Source organism: Tachyglossus aculeatus, chromosome 19 (genome assembly GCF_015852505.1).
Source record: "Tachyglossus aculeatus isolate mTacAcu1 chromosome 19, mTacAcu1.pri, whole genome shotgun sequence".
NCBI classification, from domain to species: domain Eukaryota; kingdom Metazoa; phylum Chordata; class Mammalia; order Monotremata; family Tachyglossidae; genus Tachyglossus; species Tachyglossus aculeatus.
Window position 1 is genome coordinate 25557861 of NC_052084.1, and position 24029 is coordinate 25581889.

The 24029-nt window shown below is 42.5% G+C and overlaps 1 protein-coding gene across 2 annotated transcripts in view; it reads left to right on the plus strand.

The window, feature by feature from the left end:
• The window catches only part of FIG4 (FIG4 phosphoinositide 5-phosphatase), an 84100-nt gene that overhangs the window by 19543 nt on the left and 40528 nt on the right, over positions 1-24029 (plus strand). For both annotated transcript variants that reach the window (XM_038761065.1, XM_038761066.1), the window contains 9 exons: positions 914-1062; positions 4043-4171; positions 5723-5823; positions 7773-7935; positions 11883-11980; positions 17252-17385; positions 17650-17766; positions 20179-20224; positions 22198-22346. In XM_038761065.1, the coding sequence (XP_038616993.1) occupies positions 914-1062; positions 4043-4171; positions 5723-5823; positions 7773-7935; positions 11883-11980; positions 17252-17385; positions 17650-17766; positions 20179-20224; positions 22198-22346 (1086 nt within the window). The remainder of the gene's footprint in view (positions 1-913; positions 1063-4042; positions 4172-5722; positions 5824-7772; positions 7936-11882; positions 11981-17251; positions 17386-17649; positions 17767-20178; positions 20225-22197; positions 22347-24029) is intronic.

The window sequence follows — 24029 nt, forward strand, 5'->3', positions numbered from 1 at the left end:
TCCAAGTTGGCAACATCTAGAGATGGCCCCTGCCCAACGACGGGCTCACGGTCTAGAAAACTATGTGCCGAGCGCTGTTCTAAGCAGTGAGGTATTCATTCATTCAATCGTATTTATTGAGCACTTACTGTGTGCAGAGCACTGTACTAAGCGCTTGGGAAGTCCAAGTTGGCAACATCTAGAGACGGTCCCTGCCCAACGACGGGCTCACGGTCTAGAAGACTATGTGCCGAGCGCTGTTCTGAGCACTGAGGTAGATAACGAGGTAATCAGGTTGTCCCACATGGGGCTCACCGTCATTCATTCAGTCGTATTTATTGAGCGCTTACTGGTGCAGAGCACTGTACTAAGCGCTTGGGAAGTCCAAGTCGGTAGCATCTAGAGCCGGCCCCTACCCAATGACGGGCTCATGGTCTAGAAGACTATGTGCTGAGCGCTGTTCTAAGCACTGAGGTATTCATTCATTCAATCGTATTTATTGAGCGCTTCCCGTGTGCAGAGCACTGTACTAAGCGCTTGGGAAGTCCAAGTCGGCAACACCCAGAGCCCGACGACGGGCTCACGGTCTAGAAGGGGGAGACGGACGGCGAAACGAACCACGCGGACGGGTGTCGAGTCGCCATCCCCATTTTACAGAGGGAACTGAGTGCCGGGGAAGTGACTTGTCCAAGGTCACACGGCAGAGGAGACGGAGGAATGGGGATTAGAGCCCACGGCCTCTGAATATACAGGGTCGCTCAAACCTGGGCCAGTTACAGACCATTTGAGGGGCCAGGGACGAGAGGTGAGTTGTTTGTCTCCTTACTGCGGCGCTTAGAACAGTGCTGTGCATGTAGTAAGCACTTAATAAATGCCGTTATTATTATTATTGTTATTATTATTATTTCTACTTAAGGTTGCAATGTTATTTCAGTTACAGCTACGACCTGTCCCACTCCCTGCAATACAATCTCACGGTTCTGAGGAGGCCCCTGGAGATGCTGAAAACGGAAAGCGCCCAGACGCGACAGGAGAGTTTCGACATCTTTGAGGATGAAGGGCTGAGCGCGCGGGGCGGGAGCGGTGAGTGAGTCGCTTTCCGAAACGGGACGGTTCCCGGCCTTCCCCCCATCCCGAGAGGATCGCTCCCGTTTTGTGGGAAAGGGCCCGGGCTTTGGAGTCCCGAGGTCGTGGTTACAAAGCCCGGCTCCGCCAGTTGTTAATAATAATAATAATAATGACGTTTGTGAAGCGCTTACTATGTGCCAAGCACTGTTCTCAACGCTGGGGATTTATTTCTTCATTTATCTATCCATTTATTTTACTTGTACAGATTTATTTATTCATTTTACTTGTACATATTTATTAATTAATTTATTTTGCTTGTGCATATTTGTTTATTTTACTTGTACATATTTATTTATTTTACTTGTGCATATTTATTTATTTTACTTGCGCATATTTATTTATTTTACTTGTACTTATTTATTTATTTATTTTGCTTGTGCGTGTTTATTTTACTTGCACATATTTATTTATTTATTCATTTTACTTGTACGTATTTATTTATTTATTTTGCTTGTGCATGTTTATTTATTTCACTTGTACATATTTTATTTATTTATTTTGCTTGTGTGTATTTATTTATTTATTTTGCGTGTGCTTATTTATTTTACTTGCACACATTTATTTATTTATTTTGCTTGTGCATATTTATTTATTTATTTTACTTGCACGTGTTTATTTATTTTACTTGTGCATATTAATTAATTAATTAATTTTGCTTGTACATATTTGTTTATTTTACTTGTACATATTTATTTATTTTACTTGTGCATATTTATTTATTTTACTTGCACATATTTATTTATTTTACTTGTACTTATTTATTTATTTATTTTGCTTGTGCATGTTTATTTTACTTGCACATATTTATTTATTTATTCATTTTACTTGTGCGTATTTATTTATTTATTTTGCTTGTGCATATTTATTTATTTCACTTGTACATATTTATTTATTTATTTTGCTTGTGTGTGTTTATTTATTTATTTTGCGTGTGCTTATTTATTTTACTTGCACACATTTATTTATTTATTTTGCTTGTGCATATTTATTTATTTATTTTACTTGCACGTGTTTATTTATTTTACTTGTGCATATTAATTAATTTATTTATTTTGCTTGTACATATTTGTTTATTTTACTTGTACATATTTATTTATTTTACTTGTGCATATTTATTTATTTTACTTGCACATATTTATTTATTTTACTTGTACTTATTTATTTATTTATTTTGCTTGTGCGTGTTTATTTTACTTGCACATATTTATTTATTTATTCATTTTACTTGTACATATTTATTTATTTTGCTTGTGCATATTTATTTATTTTACCTGTACATATTTATTTATTTATTTTGCTTGTGTGTATTTATTTATTTATTTTGCGTGTGCTTATTTATTTTACTTGCACACATTTATTTATTTATTTTGCTTGTGCATATTTATTTATTTATTTTACTTGCACGTGTTTATTTATTTTACTTGTGCATATTAATTTTTTTACTTGTGCATATTTATTTATTTATTTTACTTGTGCATGTTTATTTATTTATTTTACTTGTGCATATTTATTTATTTATTTTACTTGCACATGTTTATTTATTTTACTTGTGCATATTTATTTATTTTTTTACTTGTGCATATTTATTTATTTTTTTACTTGTGCATATTCCTTTATTTATTTTACTTGTACATATTAATTCATTTATTTTACTTGTGCATATTTATTTATTTTTTTACTTGTGCATATTTATTTTTTTACTTGCGCATATTTATTTATTTATTTACTTGCACATATTTGTTTATTTATTTTACTTGTATGTATTTATTTATTTTACTTGTACATATTTATGTATTTATTTTGCTTGTGCATATTTATTCTATTTATTTTATTCTGTTAATATGTTTTGTTTTGGTCTGTCTCCCCCTTCTAGACCGTGAGCCCGCTGTCGGGTAGGGCCCGTCTCTAGATGTTGCCAACTTGTCCTTCCCAAGCGCTTAGTCCAGTGCTCTGCACACAGTGAGCGCTCAATAAATACGATTGAATGAATGAATGAATGAATGGGGAGGTTACAAGGTGATCAGGTTGTCCCACGGCGGGGCTCACAGTCTTCATCCTCATTTGGCAGATGAGGGAATAATAATAATAATAATGATGATGGCATTTATTAAGCGCCTACTATGTGCCAAGCACTGTTCTAAGCGCTGGGGAGGTGACAAGGCGATCAGGTGGTCCCACGGGGGGCTCCCAGTCTTCATCCCCATTTGACAGATGAGGGAACTGAGGCCCAGAGAAGTTAAGTGACTTGCCCAATAAATACGATTGGATGAATAACAGAGGACTTTCCAACGCGAAGATCTCGTCTCCAGCCCAGCGCTTAGTACAGTGCTTGGGATCTGGTAAGCCCTTGTTCATTCATTCATTCAGTTGTATTTATTGAGCGCTTACTTTCATTCATTCATTCATTCATTCAATCGTATTGTATTTATTTATTGATTGTATTATATTTCAATATAATACATTGTATTTATTGTATTTAACTATGTATTCATTTACATAAATTATTGTATTATTTATTGTATTTATTTTATTGTGTTATTGATTGTAATTTATTGATTGAGTGTATTGATTGTATTTCAGTCGCTTACTGTGTGCAGAGCACTGTACTAAGCGCTTGGGAAGTACAAGTTGGGTTTATTCAAAGATAGATTGGGAACGATTACATAGTATATATCAATCTGTGGTATTTACTGAGCACTTACTGCGTGCAGGACACTGTACTGAGCGCTCAGGAGAGTCCAGTTCAACGGAGATGGTGGACACAGTCTCTACCCCCCACAATTTGGCTATCGTTTCCAGCATTTTTGTAGTCCAAGTTCGGGGGAAAAAAATAAACCGCAGCAGTTCACCTTTTTCTAAGACTGGCGTGAAGTTAAAAAAAACCCCTCAAACTCATTTCCTTTCCCTACCTCCCCTCCGTTTTTCATTTTTTCAGGAATATTTGGGATCTGCAGTGAGCCGTACACGAAGTATGTGTGGAACGCCGATTTATTGGGTCTGATTAAAAACACAGTCCACCGTAACTGGCTGTTATATATCATTCACGGATTCTGCGGACAGTCGAGTATCCTTTTTCGGGCTACGATCGGATAGCGAAGTAAAGTCGGGAAAATCGAGAACCTTTTCCCCTCCTTGATTTTCCTGACGGGGGTCGCCTCGAGGACTGTTTTGAGAGCCCCTTCCTTGACAGATGAGGGAACTGAGGCACTGAGAGAAGTTAAGTGACTCGTCCAATTAGTCTTTTGGGCAAGAGAGCCTTTTATTTACCCAAATAACGATAAAACTATTTTAAAACACGGCGCTACGAGCGCACCCCGGAATGGCGGCGGGTGACGGTCCGTGAAAACGTGGCCGTTTCACCGGGTTACGTTTCCCCGTAGATTTATATGTTGAAAATATGTAAAAAATAATATATGTTAAAAATTTATATGTTAAAAGAACCCGAGGAGGAATAAGAAGAGATTCCCAGGTTTGCTCTACACTGCCAAGATAAATGTCGCGGAATCCGCCCCAGCACTTAATACAGTGCCTGGGACGTGGTAAGTGCGTAGGAAACTCCATTAAATAAAACAGATGAGGTAACTGAGGCCCTGAGAAGCAAAGTGACTCGCCCAAGGTCACCCAGCTGACAATGGGCGGAGCCGGGATTTGAATCATAATAATAATACTAGCGTTTATTGAGCGCTTACTGTGTGCAAAGCACTGTTCTAAGCGCTGGGGAGGTTACAAGGTGATCAGATTTTCCCACGTGGGGCTCACGGTCTTCATCCCCATTTTCCAGATGAGGGAACTGAGGTCCTGAGAAGCAAAGTGACTTACCCAAGGTCACCCAGCTGACAAGTGGCGGAGCTGGGATTCGAACCCACGACCTCGGACTCCAAAGCCCGGGCTCTTTCCACTGAGCCACGCTGCTTCTTCTGAGCGCTCACCTCCTCCAGGAGGCCTTCCCAGACTTCCTCTCTTTCCCCTTCCCACAGCACCTGTATGTATTTCTCCAGCGTGGCTCGGTGGAAAGAGCCCGGGCTTTGGAGTCCGAGGTCATGGGTTCAAATCCCGGCTCCGCCAACCTCCAGCTGGGTGACTCTGGGCGAGTCGCTTCACTTCTCCGGGCCTCAGTTCCCCCATCTGGAAAATGGGGGTGAAGACCGGGAGCCCCCCCGTGGGACCACCTCATCACCTTGTCTCCTCCCCAGCGCATAGGAAGCGCTTAACAAATACCATCATTATTATTATTAAGGCCGAAACGGGGACGGTTTCTTGGAAACTGGGGTATTTATCCTTTAGCACTATTATTATTCTACGTATTTATCATCATCATCGTCAATCGTATTTATTGAGCGCTTACTATGTGCAGAGCACCGTACTAAGCGCTTGGGAAGTACAAATTTTATTTGTGCGTACGGATGCCATTTTCTTCATGAGGCGTGCGGAGCAATAATTCTCTTTATTCTGATAGCGTGGACGCCGCTTGGCCTTCCCCCTCCTAGGCCGCGGGCCCGTTGTTGGCCAGGGATCGTCCCGGTCCCGCGGCCGAACTTCCCGTTCCGAGCGTCCAGTACAGTGCCCTGCCTGATCGCCACGCCCAAGCCGACGGAAGCCTTAACCCATTTCTCAGAGCTGTTGATCTACGGCCGGCCCGTGTACGTGGCCCTCGTCGCCCGGCGGTCCAGCCGGTTTGCCGGCACGCGATTCCTGAAGAGAGGCGCCAACTGCGAGGTAGGAGGAGACTCGGCCGGGCCGCGGTCGCGCCGGGATTTGTTCGTCGGCTTCGGAAAAGTTGGAAATTTTCGGCTTCCCGACCGCCTTCCTCCCCCAAGGGATCCCAAAGTCCGAGCGTGCGGAAAAGCCGGCCGCGTCTCGATCCGCGGCAAGCGTTTTCCGGGGTGATGGAAACTCTTGGTCGGGGCTCAAAAGGCGGACCCGGCCGGTGGTATTTACTGAGCGCTCACCGGGTGCGGGACGCCGTACTGAGCTCCCTCGTCAGCTGTGTGACCTTGGGTAAGTCACTTCACTTCTCCGGGCCTCAGTGACTCGTCTGGAAGACGGGGATGAAGGCCGTGGATGAAGACTCGGTTTCCCGTCATCCCTTCATTCAGTCGTCTTTACCGAGCGCGGAGCGCTGTACTAAGCGCTCGGGGAGAGTAGGGGCAGCGTGGCCCACGTGGGAAGTGCCCGTGCTTGGGAGTCAGAGGTCAGGGGTGCGAATCCCGGCGCCGCCGCTCGTCGGCTGGGTGACTTCACTTCGCCGGGCCTCGGTCCCCTCGTCTGCAGAAGGGGGATTTCGGTCATTCATTCAGTCGTATTTATTGAGCGCTTACTGTGTGCAGAGCACTGGACTAAGCGCTCCAGTGTGAAGCGGGTGAAGGGGATGAAGACTGCGAGCCCCACGTGGGGCAGAGACCGGGTCCGACCCGATTTGTATCCACCCCGGCGCTTAGTACAGTGCCGGGCACGTAGTGAGCGCCAACTAACACACTGTGTTTTGTTGTCTGTCTCCCCCTTCTAGACCGTGTTGGGTAGGGACCATCTCTGTAGGTTGCCAAGCGCTTAGTACAGTGCTCTGCACGCAGTAAGCGCTCAATAAATACGACTGAATGAATGAACAAACGCCGCAACTGTTGTCATTATTATTCCCTGTGCCTCAGTCACCTCATTTGTATAACGGCGATTAGGAATAATAATAATAATAATAATGGCATTTGTTAAGCGCTTACTATGTGCAAAGCACTGTTCTAAGCGCTGGGGGGGTGGATGCAGTGCGATCAAGTTGTCCCACGTGGGGCTCCCAGTCTTCATCCCCATTTTTCCAGGTGAGGGAACTGAGGCTCGGAGAAGTTAAGTGACTTGCCCAAGGTCACCCAGCAGACTTGTGCTGGAGCTGGGATTCGAACCCATGACCTCCGACCCCAAAGCCCGGGCTCTTTCCGCCGAGCCGTGCTGCTTCTCTGGCCCGCCTGGCGAACTCAGAGCTGCCCCAGCACTTAGAGTAACATATTTATTAGTATGTAGTAAATTTATTAGTATTTATTAGTATTTATTAGTATAGAGTAACATAAATAACATATTTATTACTCTATTTATTTATTTATTTATTTATTTTACTTGTACATTTCTATCCTACTTATTTTATTTTGTTGGTATGTTTGGTTCTGTTCTCTGTCTCCCCCTTTTAGACTGTGAGCCCACTGTTGGGTAGGGACCGTCTCTATGTGATGCCAATTTGTACTTCCCAAGCGCTTAGTACAGTGCTCTGCACATAGTTAGCGCTCAATAAATACGATTGATTGATTGATTGTGGCGGAGCCGGGATTCAAACCCATGACCTCCGACCCCAAAGCCCGGGCCCTTTCCGCCGAGCCGTGCTGCTTCTCTGGCCCGCCTGGCGAACCCGGAGCTGCCCCAGCGCTTAGAGCGGTGCTGGGCACCTAGTAAGCGCCTAACCGGTGCCCCGGGTGGGCCGGTCCCTCTCAATCGATCAATCAGTCGTATTTACTGAGCGCTTCCTGTGCTTGGGAAGGACAAGTTGGCAACATCTGGAGACAGCCGGGGTCCCCCGAGCCGGTGAGCCGGACGAGGCCCGCGTGCCGACCCCGGCCGCCGAGGACGGTGGGAGAGGAAGAGCCCGGGGGCGTCCAGCCAGTAGCGCCCGCGCCCGTCTCTTGCAGGGCGACGTGGCCAACGAAGTGGAGACCGAGCAGATTCTCTACGATGCCTCGGTGATGTCTTTCGCGGCAGGGAGCTATTCTTCGTACGTCCAGGTTCGGGGATCGGTCCCCCTGTACTGGTCGCAGGATATTTCGACGATGATGCCCAAGCCTCCGATCACCCGTACGTGGAATGCCGTTTTCCGAAGCCGGGGCGTCGCTAGCTCCCGTCTGATTTATTACTTCTCCTTCCCCCCCCATCTTACCTCCTTCCCTTCCCCACAGCACCTGTATATATGTTTGTACAGATTTATTACTCTATTTATTTATTTTACTTGTACATATGTTTGTACAGATTTATTACTCTATTTTATTTGTACATATCAATTCTATTTATTTTATTTTGTTAGTAGGTTTGGTTTTGTTCTCCGTCTCCCCCTTTTAGACTGTGAGCCCACTGCCGGGTAGGGACCGTCTCTAGATGTTGCCAATTTGTCCTTCCCCAGCGCTTAGTCCAGTGCTCTGCACACAGTAAGCGCTCAATAAATGCGATTGATGATGATGATGATGATGATCATCAGTCGTACTTATTGAGCGCTTACTGTGTGCAGAGCACTGGACTAAGCGCTTGGGAAGTACAGGTTGGCCACATATAGAGACAGTCCCTACCCAACAGTGGGCTCACCCGAGCGCTTCATACAGTGCTCTGCACACAGTAAGCGCTCAATAAATACGATTGATTGATTGATTACTCATTCATTCATTCAGTCAGTCGGATCGATTGAGCGCTTACTGTGTGCGGAGCACTGGACTAAGCGCTCGGGAAGGACAAGTCGGCAACATCTAGAGACGGGCCCTACCCGACAGCGGGCTCACCGTCTAGAAGGGGGAGACGGACGACAAAACAAAACATATTAACAAAATAAAATAAATAGAATAAATGCGTGCATAATAAAATAGAGTAATAAATACGTACAAACATATATACAGGTGTATTTCATTTTACTTTATTTTACTTGTACATATTTACTATTCTATTTATTTTATCTTGTTCATATGTCTCTTGTTGTCCGTCTCCCCCTCCTAGACTGGGAGCCAGCTGTTGGGTAGGGACCGTCTCTAGATGTTGCCGACTTGGACTTCCCAAGCGCTTAGTACAGTGCTCTGCACACAATAAGCGCTCAATAAATACGATTGATGCCGTTTTCCAAAGTCGTGGCATCAGCTAGCCCCGATCTGATTTATTATTCATTCATTCATTCATTCAGTCGGATCGATTGAGCACTTATTGTGTGCGGAGCACTGTACTAAGCGCTCGGGAAGTTCAAGTCGGCAACATCTAGAGACGGTCCCTACCCGACAGTGGGCTCACAGTCTAGAAGGGGGAGACGGACGACAAAACAAAACATATTAATAAAATAAATAGAATAAATACATACAAATAAAATAGAGTAATAAATGCGTACAAACATATATACCTATATACAGGTGCAAACATATTAACAAAATAAATAGAATAAATATGTACATAAAATAAATAGAGTGGTAAATACGTACAAACATATACATACATACAGGTGCATTTTATTTTACTTGTACATATTTACTATTCTATTTTATCTTGTTAATTTGTCTTGTTCTGTTGTCTGTCTCCCCCTTCTATCAATCAATCGCATTTATTGAGCGCTTACTGTGGGCAGAGCACTGTACTAAACTCTCGGGAAGGACAAGTTGGCAACATCTAGAGACGGTCCCTATCCGACAGCGGGCTCACAGTCTAGAAGGGGGAGACAGACGACAAAACAAAACATATGAACAAAATAAAATAAATAGAATAAATATGTACAAATAAAATAGAGTAATAAATACGTACAGACTTATATACATATATACAGGTGTGTTTTATTTTACTTGTACATATTTACCATTCTATTTATTTTATCCTGTTAATATCATCATCATCATCATCAATCATATTTATTGAGCGCTTACTATGTGCAGAGTACTGTACTAAGCGCTTGAGAAGTACAAATTGGCAACATATAGAGACAGTCCCTACCCAACAGTGGGCTCACAGTCTAGAAGGGGGAGACGGATGACAAAACAAAACATAGTAACAAAATAAAATAAATAGAATAAATATGTACAAATAAAATAGAGTAATAAATACGTACAGACTTATATACATATATACAGGTGTGTTTTATTTTACTTGTACATATTTACTATTCTATTTATTTTATCCTGTTAATATGTCTTGTTTTGTTGTCTGTCTCCCCCTTCTATCAATCAATCAATCAATCAATCAATCAATCGTATTTATTGAGCGCTTACTGTGTGTGGAGCAGTGGACTAAGCGCTCGGGAAGGACAGGTCGGCAACATCTAGAGACGGTCCCTACCCGACAGCGGGCTCACAGGCTTGAAGGGGGAGACGGACAACAAAACAAAACATATTAATAAAATAAATAGAATAAATACGTACAAATAAAATAGAGTAATAAATCCGTGCAAACTTATATACGTATATACAGGTGCATTTTATTTTACTTTATTTTACTTGTACATATTTACTACTCTGTTTATTTTATCTTGTTAATATGTCTTGTTTTGTCGTCGGTCTCCCCCTTCTCGACCGTGAGCCCGCTGTCGGGGAGGGACCGTCTCTAGATGTTGCCGACTCGGAATTCCCGAGCGATTGATGCCGTTTTCCAAAGTCGTGGCATCGCTAGCTCCGATCTGGTTTATTACTCATTCATTCATTCAGCCGGATCGATTGAGCGCTTACTGTGTGCGGAGCACTGGACTAAGCGCTCGGGAAGGACAAGTCGGCAACATCTAGAGACGGGCCCTACCCGACAGCGGGCTCACAGTCGAGAAGGGGGAGATGGGATTCGAACCCACGACCCCCCGAGTCCCAAGCCCGCGCTCTTTCCCCGGAGCCACGCCGCGTCGGCACCCGAACGTAGAAACGATTCCTCGGATGATTTCTGTGGATTTGCGGGGAGCGACCGTCTGGAAGTCGGAGGATCTGGGTTCTAATCCAGACACTGCCGCTTTTTTTTTTAATGCCATTTCCAATCAGTTTCCTCATCTGTAAAGTGGGGATTCGGTATTTCGTTCCCTTGCCTATTCTGACGGCGAGCCCCTTCGCTGCAGGGACTGTGCCCAACTGATGATCCTGTTTCTACCTAAGAAAATTGAGAATTTTTTGGCCTAACAATGGTAATAATCAGGGAATTATTAAGCACTACAAATTCCACAGTTGTTATTATTAGACAAAAAAAATCTAAATTTCCTAATCCACAGTTATTATTATTATTAGAGCAAAAAAAAAAAAATCTCGATTTCCTTATCGCCAGTTATGTCCCGGTAGTTTAAATAATGACGACGGCGTTCATTAAGCGCTTACTATGTGCAGCGGGGCTCAGTGGAAAGAGCCCGGATGCTTGGAGTCAGAGGTCCGGGGTTCGAATCCCGCCTCCGCCACTTGTCAGGTGGGCGACTTTGGGCAAGTCGCTTCCCTTCTCCGGGCCTCAGTTCCCTCATCTGGAAAATTGGGATCAATCAATCAATCAATCGTATTTATTGAGCGCTTACTGTGTGCAGAGCACTGTGCTAAGCGCTTGGGAAGTACAAGATGGCAACATATAGAGACAGTTCCTACCGAACAGCGGGCTCACAGTCTAAAAGGGGGAGACAGAGACCAAAACCAAACGTATTAACAAAATAAAATAAATAGACTAGATATGTACAAGTAAAATAAATAGAGTAATAAATATGTTCAAACATTTATACATATATTAAGACTGGGAGCCCCCCGTGGGACAACCTGATCGCCTTATCACCTCCCCGGCGCTTAGAACGGTGTTTTGCACATAGTAAGCGCTTAACAAATGCCGTCATTAATATTATTATTATAGTCAGCGCTTAATAAATGCCATTCATCAATCATCAATCGTATTTATTGAGCGCTTACTATGTGCAGAGCACTCTACTAAGCCATTATTATCATTATTATTCCGTCCCGTGCGTCTGCATCCTGTGGAATATGGGAAAACCTGGAAAGGATTGTGAATTCCTTGCCGTTTTTTTTTTTGGAAGTGAGCGTGTTTCTTTCTTTTCATCCCAGTGGACCAGGCGGATCCATTTGCCCATATCGCCGCTCTTCATTTCGACCAAATGCTGCAGAGGTTCGGCTCGCCGATCATCATCTTGAATCTCGTTAAGGTGAAGCGTCATCGCTCTTCTGCAGGTTGGGGGCCAATTCCGAGAGCTTTCCATAGGATTTTGGAAGGGCGGAGAACTCCCAGCTTTTAAAATCCCAAGGAGAGGTTTTTTAGAAGTGTATTTTCCCTTTTTTTTCGTTTTTCTTTGTACTTGTACGTATGTGCCGTTCTATTTATTTTGTTAATGATGTGCATATATTTTTAATTCTATTCCGACGATTTTGACACCCGTCTGTGTGGTTTGTTTTGTTGTCCGTCTCCCCCTTCTAGACTGTGAGCCCGTTGTTGGGTGGGGACTGTCCCTAAATCAATCAATCAATCAATCGTATTTATTGAGCGCTTACTGTGTGCAGAGCACTGGACTAAGCGCTTGGGAAGTACAAGCTGGCAACATATAGAGACGGTCCCTACCCAACAGTGGGCTTGTTGCCGATTCGTAAAAATAATAATAAAAATAAACAGCTGAGGCCCAGAGAAGTGAAGTGGCTTGCCTGAGGTCACACAGCAGACAAGTGGCAGAGCGGGATTAGAACCCACATCCTCTGACTCCTTCCTCTCCCCCTCCCCTCCCCCTCCCCGCCTTGCCTCCTTCCCCTCCCCACAGCACCTGTATATATGTATATATGTTTGTACGGATTTTGTACGGAAAACAAAACCAAACGTATTAACAAAATAAAATCAATAGAATAGATATGTGCAAGTAAAATAAATAAATAAATAGAGTAATAAATCCGTCCAAACATCTATCCATATATCCAGGTGCTGTGGGGAAGGGAAGGAGGTAAGGCGGGGGGGGGATGCAGAGGGGGAGGAGGGGGAGAGGAAGGAGGGGGATATACTCTATTTATATTACTCTATTATTACTCTATATTACTCTATTTAATCTGTACATATCTATTCTATTTATTTTATTTTGTTAATATATTTTGTCTTCTTGTCACACAGCAGGTAAGTGGCGGAATAGGGATTAGGACGCAGGACTAATATCAATCAATCAATCAATCGTATTTATTGAGCGCTTCCTGTGTGCAGAGCACTGGACTAAGCGCTTGGGAAGTCCAAGCCGGCAACATCTAGAGACGATCCCTACCCGACAGCAGGCTCACAGGCTAGAAGGGGGAGACGGAACAAAACCAAACATATTAACAAAATAAAATCAATAGAATAGCTATGTACAAGTCAAATAAATAAATAAATGGAGTAATAAATCCGTCCAAACATATATATAGGTGCTGTGGGGAAGGGAAGGAGGTAAGGCGGGGGGGATGGAGAGGGGGAGGAGGGGGAGAGGAAGGAGGGGGATATACTCTATTTATATTACTCTATATTCCTCTATTTATTATTAGTCTATTTATATTACTCTATTTATTTATTTTATTTGTGCATATCTAGTCTATTGATTTTATTTTGTTAATATGTTTTGCCTTGTTGTCACACAGCAAGTAAGTGGCGGAATAGGGATTAGGACCCAGGACTAACAGTACTCAATCAATCAATCGTATTTATTGAGCGCTATCAATCAATCAGTCAATCGTATTTATTGAGCGCTTCCTGTGTGCAGAGCACTGGACTAAGCACTTGGGAAGTCCAAGTTGGCAACATCTAGAGACGGGCCCTACCCAGCAGCGGGCTCACAGTCTAGCAGGGGGAGACGGAGAACAAAACCAAACATATTAACAAAATAAAATCAATAGAATAGGTATGTACAAGTAAAATAAGTCAACAAATAGAGTAATAAATCCGTCCAAACGTATATACATCTATACAGGTGCTGTGGGGAAGGGAAGGAGGTAAGGCGGGGGGGATGGAGAGGGGGAGGAGGGGGAGAGGAAGGAACGAGGGGAATATACTCTATATTACTCTATTTATTATAACTCTATTTGTATTACTCTATTCATTTTATTTGTACATATCTATTCTATTGATTTTATTTTGTTAATATGTTTTGCCTTGTTGTCACACAGCGAGTAAGTGGCGGAATAGGGATTAGGACCCAGGACTAATAGTACTCAGTCAATCAATCGATCAGTCGATCAATCCATCAATTAATAGGACTCAATGAATGAATGGATACTTCCGGCGGCGATCCGGCTGGGATCCGTCTGTCGTCTATTCCTCTTTTCAGTGTTTTCGTCCTCCCCCATGAGGATCAGGGGCCCCTTCTGAATTCCGATCGTCTCCGAATTTCTTTTGTGATCACGACAGTCAGTCAACCAATCAATCAATCGTATTTATTGAGCGCTTACGGTGTGCAGAGCACTGTACTAAGCGCTTGGGAACCACAAGTTGGCTACATATAGAGACGGTCCCTACCCAACAGCGGGCTCACAGTCTAGAAGGGGGGCAGGTTGTCCCACGGGGGGCTCCCAGTCTTCATCCCCATTTTCCGGATGAGGTAACTGAGGCCCGGAGAAGTGAAGTGACTTGCCCAAAGTCCCACAGCTGACAAGTGGCGGAGCCGGGATTTGAACCCGTGACCTCGGACTCCAAAGCCCGGGCTCTTTCCCCTGAGCCACGCCGCTTCTCCATATTTACCGAGCGCTTCCTGTGTGCAGAGCACTGTACTAAGCGACAGCGTAACAATAAACAGGCGCATTCCCCGCCCACAGTGAGCTTACAGCCTTCGTGCTCGGCACAAAACAAGAGCTCCCGAAATACCACGACTTTTTTATTTTATTTATTTTGTTAATATGTTTGGTTTCGTTCTCTGTCTCCCCCTTCTAGACCGTGAGCCCGCTGTCGGGTAGGGACCGTCTCTAGATGTTGCCGACTTGTTCTTCCCGAGCGCTTAGTACAGTGCTCTGCACACAGGAAGTGCTCAATAAGTACAGTTGATTGAGTAATATTAGTCCTGGGTCCTAATCCCTATTCCGCCACTTACTTGCTGTGTGACAACAAGACAAAACATAGTAACAAAATAAAATCAATAGAATAGATATGTATTCTATTCTTCCCAAGCGCTTAGTCCAGTGCTCTGCACACAGGAGGCACTCAATAAATACAATTGATTGATTGATTGATTGAGTAATATTAGTCCTGGGTCCTAATCCCTATTCCACCACTTACTTGCTGTGTGACAACAAGACAAAACATAGTAACAAAATAAAATCAATAGAATAGCTATGTATTCTAGTCTTCCCAAGCGCTTAGTCCAGTGCTCTGCACACAGGAGGCGCTCAATAAATACAATTGATTGATTAATTGATTAATATTAATCCTGGGTCCTAATCCCTATTCCGCCACTTACTTGCTGTGTGACAACAAGACGAAACATATTAACAAAATAAAATCAATAGAATGGATACGTATTCTATTCTTCCCAAGCGCTTAGTCCAGTGCTCTGCACACAGTAGGCGCTCAATAAATACAATTGATTGATTGATTGAGTAATATTAGTCCTGCGTCCTAATCCCTATTCCGCCACTTACTTGCTGTGTGACAAGACAGAACATATTAACAAAATAAAATCAATAGAATAGCTATGTATTCTATTCTTCCCAAGCGCTTAGTCCAGTGCTCTGCACACAGGAAGTGCTCAATAAGTACAGTTGATTGAGTAATATTAGTCCTGGGTCCTAATCCCTATTCCGCCACTTACTTGCTGTGTGACAACAAGACGAAACATATTAACAAAATAAAATCAATAGAATAGATACGTATTCTATTCTTCCCAAGCGCTTAGTCCAGTGCTCTGCACACAGTAGGCGCTCAATAAATACAATTGATTAATTGATTGAGTAATATTAGTCCTGGGTCCTAATCCCTATTCCACCGCTTACTTGCTGTGTGACAAGACAGAACATATTAACAAAATAAAGTCAATAGAATAGCTATGTATTCTATTCTTCCCAAGCGCTTAGTCCAGTGCTCTGCACACAGGAGGCGCTCAGTAAATGCAATTGATTGATTGATTAATATAATCAATCAATGCCATCATCAATCAATGCTTAATCAATGCCATCATTATTACTACTATTATTATTACTCGTGGATGCCATCATTATTATTATTATTATGGTTTTTTTCACACACGACACAAAGCTAGGATTTAGAAGTGGTTTCTCGGGCCTGAAGGGAGTTTTCTGTTTCGGATAAAGGAACATGAGAAAAGGAAACACGAGACCGAAAGGAATTCACGTGTTTTCTGTTTTGGATAAAGGAACGCCAGAAAAGGAAACACGAGACCGAAAGGAGTTCACGTGTTTTCTGTTTTGGATAAAGGAACGCGAAAAAAGGAAACACGAGACCGAAAGGAGTTCACGTGTTTTCTGTTTTGGATAAAGGAACGCGAGAAAAGGAAACATGAGAGCGAAAGGAGTTCACGTGTTTTCTGTTTTGGATAAAGGAACGCGAGAAAAGGAAACACGAGAGCGAAAGGAGTTCACGTGTTTTCTGTTTTGGATAAAGGAATGCGAGAAAAGGAAGCGCGAGACTAAAGGAGTTCACGTGTTTTCTGTTTTGGATAAAGGAACACGAAAAAAGGAAACACGAGACCGAAAGGAGTTCACGTGTTTTCTGTTTGGGATAAAGAAACCCGAAAAAAGGAAACACGAGACCGAAAGGAGTTCACGTGTTTTCTGTTTTGGATAAAGGAACGCGAAAAAAGGAAACACGAGACCAAAAGGAGTTCACGTGTTTTCTGTTTCAGATAAAGGAAGGTGAGAAAAGGAAGCACGAGACCGAAAGGAGTTCACGTGTTTTCTGTTTCGGTTAAAGGAATGCGAGAAAAGGAAGCACGAGACCGAAAGGAGTTCACGTGTTTTCTGTTTGGGATAAAGAAACGCGAAAAAAGGAGACACGAGAGCGAAAGGAGTTCACGTGTTTTCTGTTTCGGATAAAGGAACGCGAGAAAAGGAAGCACGAGACCGAAAGGAGTTCACGTGTTTTCTGTTTCGGATAAAGGAACGCGAGAAAAGGAAGCATGAGACCGAAGCGAGTTCACATGTTTTCTGTTTTGGATAAAGGAACGCGAGAAAAGGAAGCGCGAGACCAAAAGGAGTTCACGTGTTTTCTGTTTCAGATAAAGGGAGGTGAGAAAAGGAAGCACGAGACCGAAAGGAGTTCGTGTGTTTTCTGTTTGGGATAAAGAAACACGATAAAAGGAAACACGAGACCGAAAGGAGTTCACGTGTTTTCTGTTTTGGATAAAGGAACGCGAGAAAAGGAAGCACGAGACCGAAAGGAGTTCACGTGTTTTCTGTTTTGGATAAAGGAATGCGAGAAAAGGAAGCGCGAGACTAATGTGTTCACGTGTTTTCTGTTTTGGATAAAGGAACGCGAGAAAAGGAAACACGAGAGAATCCTGAGTGAAGAACTTGTGGCTGCAGTGACCTACCTCAATCAATTCCTGCCTCCGGAACACGCCATTATTTATATTCCTTGGGACATGGCCAAATACACAAAAAGGTGAGACGTCCTGCCCCCCCCATATAAGCGTTTACGTGAACTTTCGATGGTTTATATGAGCAAGTTCAAGAAAGCGATCAACACCCGGTAAATGTACACCTTAAAATAAAAAACCGTAAAACGTAAAATAACGTATTAAGGTAAAATGAATTTACATCTAGGTAAAGAGGCCCTGCGTAGTTTTTATGGAGATTGATGCGGCCGAAGTCCCGCGGCCCGGTGGAGTCACAGTGGATCCGTTTTCTTTTCTCACGATTTCCCCAGCAAATCGTACAACGTCCTCGATCGCCTGAACGTGATCGCGGAGAGCGTGGTAAAGAAGACGGGCTTCTTCGTCAACCGCCCCGACTCCTATTGCAGCGTCCTGCGGCCGGATGAGAAGTACGCGCGGTATTTTGGAAAAGCTAAGGGGGGGTGGCCCGTTTTCCTCGGATTTGGAGGCGAAAACGCGGATTTTGACAGCCAAGGCCTGCGCGCGGTGTGAATGTCGACCTCCGAAGCTTGCTTTGGAGTCAGAGGCCGTGGGTTCGAATCCCTGCTCAGGGCCAGCCTTCTGGACTGGTTTTTGTTTTTTAATGGTGTCTCTTAAATGCTGAGCGCTGGGGCGGAAGTGCTTTGCACAGAGTAAGCGCTTAACAAATACCATCATTATTATTGTTATTATTATTATAATATAAGATTCATTCGCTCATTCCCACGTGGGACAACCTGATCACCTTGTAAACTCCCCAGCACATAGTAAGCGCTTAATAAATGCCATCATTATTATTATTATTATTATTATTTATTGAGCACTTACGGTGTGCAGAGCACTGTACTAAGCACTTGGGAAGTCCAAGTTGGCAACATCTAGAGACGGTCCCTACCCGACAGTGTGCTCACAGTCTAGAAGGGGGAGAGAGACAACAAAACATATTAACAAAATAAAATAAAAAGAATAAATATGTACAAGTAAAATAAATGAATAAATAGAGTAATAAAATAAATAGAGTAGTAAAATAATAAGATAATCAGGAGGGGCCCAGTCCCCGTCTTGCAGTCTAAGAAGGAGGAAGAACGAAGTACTGAATCCCCGTTTTCCAAACGAGGCAAAGGAGACGTAGAGATTCATTCATTCATTCAATCGTATTTATTGAGCGCTTACGGTGTGCAGAGCACTGTACTAAGCGCTTGGGAAGTCAAAGTTGGCGACATCTAGAGACGGTCCCTACCCAACAGTGGGCTCACAGTCTAGAAGGGGGAGACAGACAACGTAACCAAACATATTAACGAAATAAAATAAATAGAATAAATATGTACAAGTAAAATTAATCAATCGTATTTATTGAGCGCTTACTGTGTGCAGAGGACTGTACTAAGCGCTTGGGAAGTACAAGTTGGCAACATATAGAGACAGTCCCTACCCAACAGTGGGCTCACAGTCTAAAAGTAAATAAAAAGAGTAATCAAATAAGTAGAGTGATAAAATGATAAGATAATCAGGAGGGGCCCAGTCTCCGTCTCACAGTCTAAGAAGGAGGAAGAACGAAGTACTGAATCCCCGTTTTCCAAACAAGGAAAAGGAGACGCAGCGATGCGACGTGGCTTGCCCGGGTTGGCATCCGGATCCTCCGACTCCCGAGTCCGTGCTGGGCAAGCTCCCGATTTCCAGGGACTTGTTTTTGTTTTTTAATCCTGTTTCTTAAATGCCTACTATGTGCTGGGCACTGTACTGAGCGCTGGGGCGGATGTGCTTTGCACAGAGTAAGCGCTTAACAAATACCATCATTATTATTATTATTATCATTATAATATAAGATTCATTCGTTCATTCATTCATTCAATCGTATTTATTGAGCGCTTACTGTAGGCAGAGCACTGTACTGAGCGCTTGGGAAGTCCAAGTTGGCAACACAGAGAGATGGTCCCTACCCAACAGTGGGCTCCCAGTCTAGAAGGGGGAAGGCAGACAACAAAACATATTAACAAAATAAAATAAATAGAATAAATATGTACAAGTAAAATAAATGGAGTAATAAACTAAATAGAGTAATAAAATAATAAGATAATCAGGAGGGGCCCAGTCCCCGTCTTGCAGTCTAAGAAGGAGGAAGAACGAAGTACTGAATCCCCGTTTTCCAAACGAGGCAAAGGAGACGCAGAGATTCATTCATTCATTCAATCACATTTATTGAGCGCTTACTGTGTGCAGAGCACTGTACTGAGCACTTGGGAAGTCCAAGTTGGCAACATATAGAGACGGTCCCTACCCGACAGCGGGCTCACAGTCTAGAAGGGGGAGACAGACAACAAAACATATTAACAAAATAAAATAAATAGAATAAATATGTACAGGTAAAATAAATGAATGGAGTAATAAAATCAATAGAGTAATAAAATAATAAGATAATCAGGAGGGGCCCAGTCCCCGTCTTGCAGTCTAAGAAGGAGGAAGAACAAAGTACTGAATCCCCGTTTTCCAAACGAGGCAAAGGAGACGCAGAGATTCATTCATTCATTCATTCGATTGTATTTATTGAGCGCTTACTGTGTGCAGAGCACTGTACTGAGCGCTTCCCCAGCCTAAAAAACCCCCGCCAACCCACGTCGATCCTGGCCAAGGAAGGCCCGCTACTCCGTAGCCTCGGCAGATTTCTTCTCCTTTCCCCTCTCGGCCTCCCCAGCCGAGGAAACTCAGTCGATCCGTTGGGAAATCGCCCGGCGAACTAAACGGAATTGAGATTTCCTTCCTTCCGGCCGGAATGCTGAGGGTTCCCGTTTTATTTTTTGGAACTTTCTCCTTCCGAAACGCAGGTGGAAGGAGCTAGGAGGAAGCGTGGTGGCCACCGGTCGTCTGCAGGTAGAGAAAACCGTTCTCGTGTTTAATTCTCCGGTCGGGGGGATCCGTTCGGTGATTATTTCGCGTGCCGCACTGGCGGAGATGCGTGTTCGTTCAGTCAGTCGTATTTATTGAGCGCTTTCCGCGTGCAGAGCGCTGTACTGAGCGCTTGGGAAGGCCGAGTCGGCAGCATCGAGAGACGGTCCCTACTCGACGACGGGCTCACCCGGCCTCCCCCTCCCCACAGCACCTGTATATATATGTTTGTACGTTTTTATTACTCTGTTTTATTTGTACATATTTACTCCGTATATATGTATATATATATATATATATGTTTGTACGTTTTTATTACTCTATTTTATTTGTACATATTTACTCCGTATATATGTATATATATATATGTTTGTACGTTTTTATTACTCTATTTTATTTGTACATATTTACTCCGTATATATGTATATATATATATGTTTGTACGTTTTTATTACTCTATTTTATTTGTACATATTTACTCCGTATATATGTGTATATATATATATATATGTTTGTACGTTTTTATTACTCTATTTTATTTGTACATATTTACTCCGTATATATGTATATATATATATATGTTTGTACGTTTTTATTACTCTATTTTATTTGTACATATTTACTCCGTATATATGTATATATATATGTTTGTACGTTTTTATTACTCTATTTTATTTGTACATATTTACTCCGTATATATGTATATATATATATGTTTGTATGTTTTTATTACTCTATTTTATTTGTACATATTTACTCCATATATATGTATATATATATATATATATATATGTTTGTACGTTTTTATTACTCTATTTTATTTGTACATATTTACTCCGTATATATGTATATATATATATATGTTTGTACGTTTTTATTACTCTATTTTATTTGTACATATTTACTCCGTATATATGTATATATATATATATATATATATTTGTACGTTTTTATTACTCTATTTTATTTGTACATATTTACTCCGTATATATGTATATATATATATGTTTGTACGTTTTTATTACTCTATTTTATTTGTGCATATTTACTCCGTATATATGTATATATATATATATATATATATTTGTACGTTTTTATTACTCTATTTTATTTGTACATATTTACTCCGTATATATGTATATATATGTATGTTTGTACGTTTTTATTACTCTATTTTATTTGTACATATTTACTCCGTATATATGTATATATATATATGTTTGTACGTTTTTATTACTCTATTTTATTTGTACATATTTACTCTGTATATATGTGTATATATATATATGTTTGTACGTTTTTATTACTCTATTTTATTTGTACATATTTGCTCCGTATATATGTGTATATATATATATATATGTTTGTACGTTTTTATTACTCTATTTTATTTGTGCATATTTACTCTATATATATGTATATTTATATATATATGTTTGTACGTTTTTATTACTCTATTTCATTTGTACATATTTACAAATGAAATAGAAAGAGAATGAAATGAAAGAGAAGCAGCGTGGCTCAGTGGAAAGAGCACGGGCTTTGGAGTCAGAGGTCATGGGTTCGAATCCCAGCTCTGCCACATGTCTGCTGTGTGACCTTGGGCAAGTCACTTGACTTCTCTGGGCCTCAGTTACCTCATCTGTAAAATGGGGATGATGACTGTGAGCCCCACGCGGGACAACCTGATCACCTTGTATCCCCCCCCCAGCGCTTAGAACAGTGCTTTGCACATAGTAAGCGCTTAACAAATGCCATTATTATTATTATTATTATTACTCCGTATATATGTATATATATATATGTTTGTACGTTTTTATTACTCTATTTGTACATATTTACTCCGTATATATGTATATATATATATGCTTGTACATTTTTATTACTCTATTTTATTTGTACATATTTATTCTGTTTGTGACTCTAATAAAATGATTCGTCGTTCCCTTCCCTCGCAGACCGGCGTCCTGCGGACCAACTGCGTGGATTGTTTAGATCGAACAAACACGGCCCAGTTCATGGTCGGGAAGTGCGCGCTGGCTTATCAGCTCTATTCCCTGGGATTGATCGACAAACCCAATCTGCAGTTCGACACGGACGCCGTAAGGTGAGGCGGAGTTCGTTTTTATTTTTTAATACGCTCCCCGGAGAATTGCCCGCGCTCTGTTCGCCCGCGGTGAGACCGGGACAGATAATAATAATGATAAAAATAGCATTTATTAAGCGCTTACTATGTGCCAAGCACTGTTCTGAGCGCTGGGGAGGTGACAGAATGATCAGGTTGTCCCCCTGGGGGCTCCCAGTCTTCATCCCCGTTTTCCAGCTGAGGGAACTGAGGCCCGGAGAAGTGAAGTGACTTGCCCCGAGTCACCCAGCTGACAAGTGGCGGGGCCAGGATTTGAACCCATGACCTCTGACTCCAAATAATAATAATAATAATGGCATTTATTAAGCGCTTAGTATGTGCAAAGCGCTGTTCTAAGCGCTGGGGAGGAGACAAGGTGATGAGGTTGTCCCACACGGGGCTCACAGTCTTCATCCCCATTTTCCAGCTGAGGGAACTGAGGCCCGGAGAAGTGAAGTGACTTGCCCCAAGTCACCCAGCTGACAAGTGGCGGGGCCAGGATTTGAACCCAAGACCTCTGACTCCAAATAATAATAATAATAATGGCATTTATTAAGCGCTTAGTATGTGCAAAACGCTGTTCTAAGCGCTGGGGAGGAGACAAGGTGATGAGGTTGTCCCACGGGGGGCTCCCAATCTTCATCCCCATTTTCCAGCTGAGGGAACTGAGGCCCGGAGAAGTGAAGTGACTTGCCCCAAGTCACCCAGCTGACAAGTGGCGGGGCCAGGATTTGAACTCATGACCTCTGACTCCAAATAATAATAGTAATAATAATGGCACTTATTAAGCACTTACTATGTGCAAAGCACTGTTCTAAGCACTGGGGAGGTGACAGAATGATCAGGTTGTCCCCCTGGGGGCTCCCAGTCTTCATCCCCATTTTCCAGATGAGGGAACTGAGGCCCGGAGAGGTGAAGTGACTTGCCCCAAGTCACCCAGCTGACAAGTGGCGGGGCCAGGATTTGAACCCATGACCTCTGACTCCATACAATAATAATAATAATGGCATTTATTAAGCGCTTACTATGTGCCAAGCACTGTTCTAAGCGCTGGGGGGATGACAAAATGATCAGGTTGTCCCCCCCGGAGGGCTCCCAGTCTTCATCCCCATTTTCCAGATGAGGGAACTGAGGCCCGGAGAAGTGAAGTGACTTGCCCCAAGTCACCCAGCTGACGAGTGGCGGAGCCAGGATTTGAACCCATGACCTCAGACTCTGTGTTCTTTCCACTGAGCCACGCTGCCTCCGTTATAGTCGTTACGGTCTCTATCCATCTGGCCGCCCGTCTGCCTCTTCCGCGTTTTCCCCGGACTTCTCCTAGTACGACTGTCTTCTCTGGAGAATCGGTCCTCCTTTCATTCATTCATTCAATCGTATTTACTGAGCGCTTACTGTGTGCAGAGCACTGTATTAAGCACTTGGGAAGGACAACTTGGCAACATGTAGAGATAATAGGGATGGAAAGGCGATTGTTCTTTTTTTAAAATAAAAAGCGATAGGGATGGAAACGCGATTGTTCTTTTTTGAAAATAAAAAACGATAGGGATGGAAATGCGATTGTTCTTTTTTGAAAATAACAAACGATAGGGACGGAAACGTGATTATTCTTTTTTGAAAATAAAAAATGATGGGGATGGAAACGTGATTGTTCTTTTTTGAAAATAA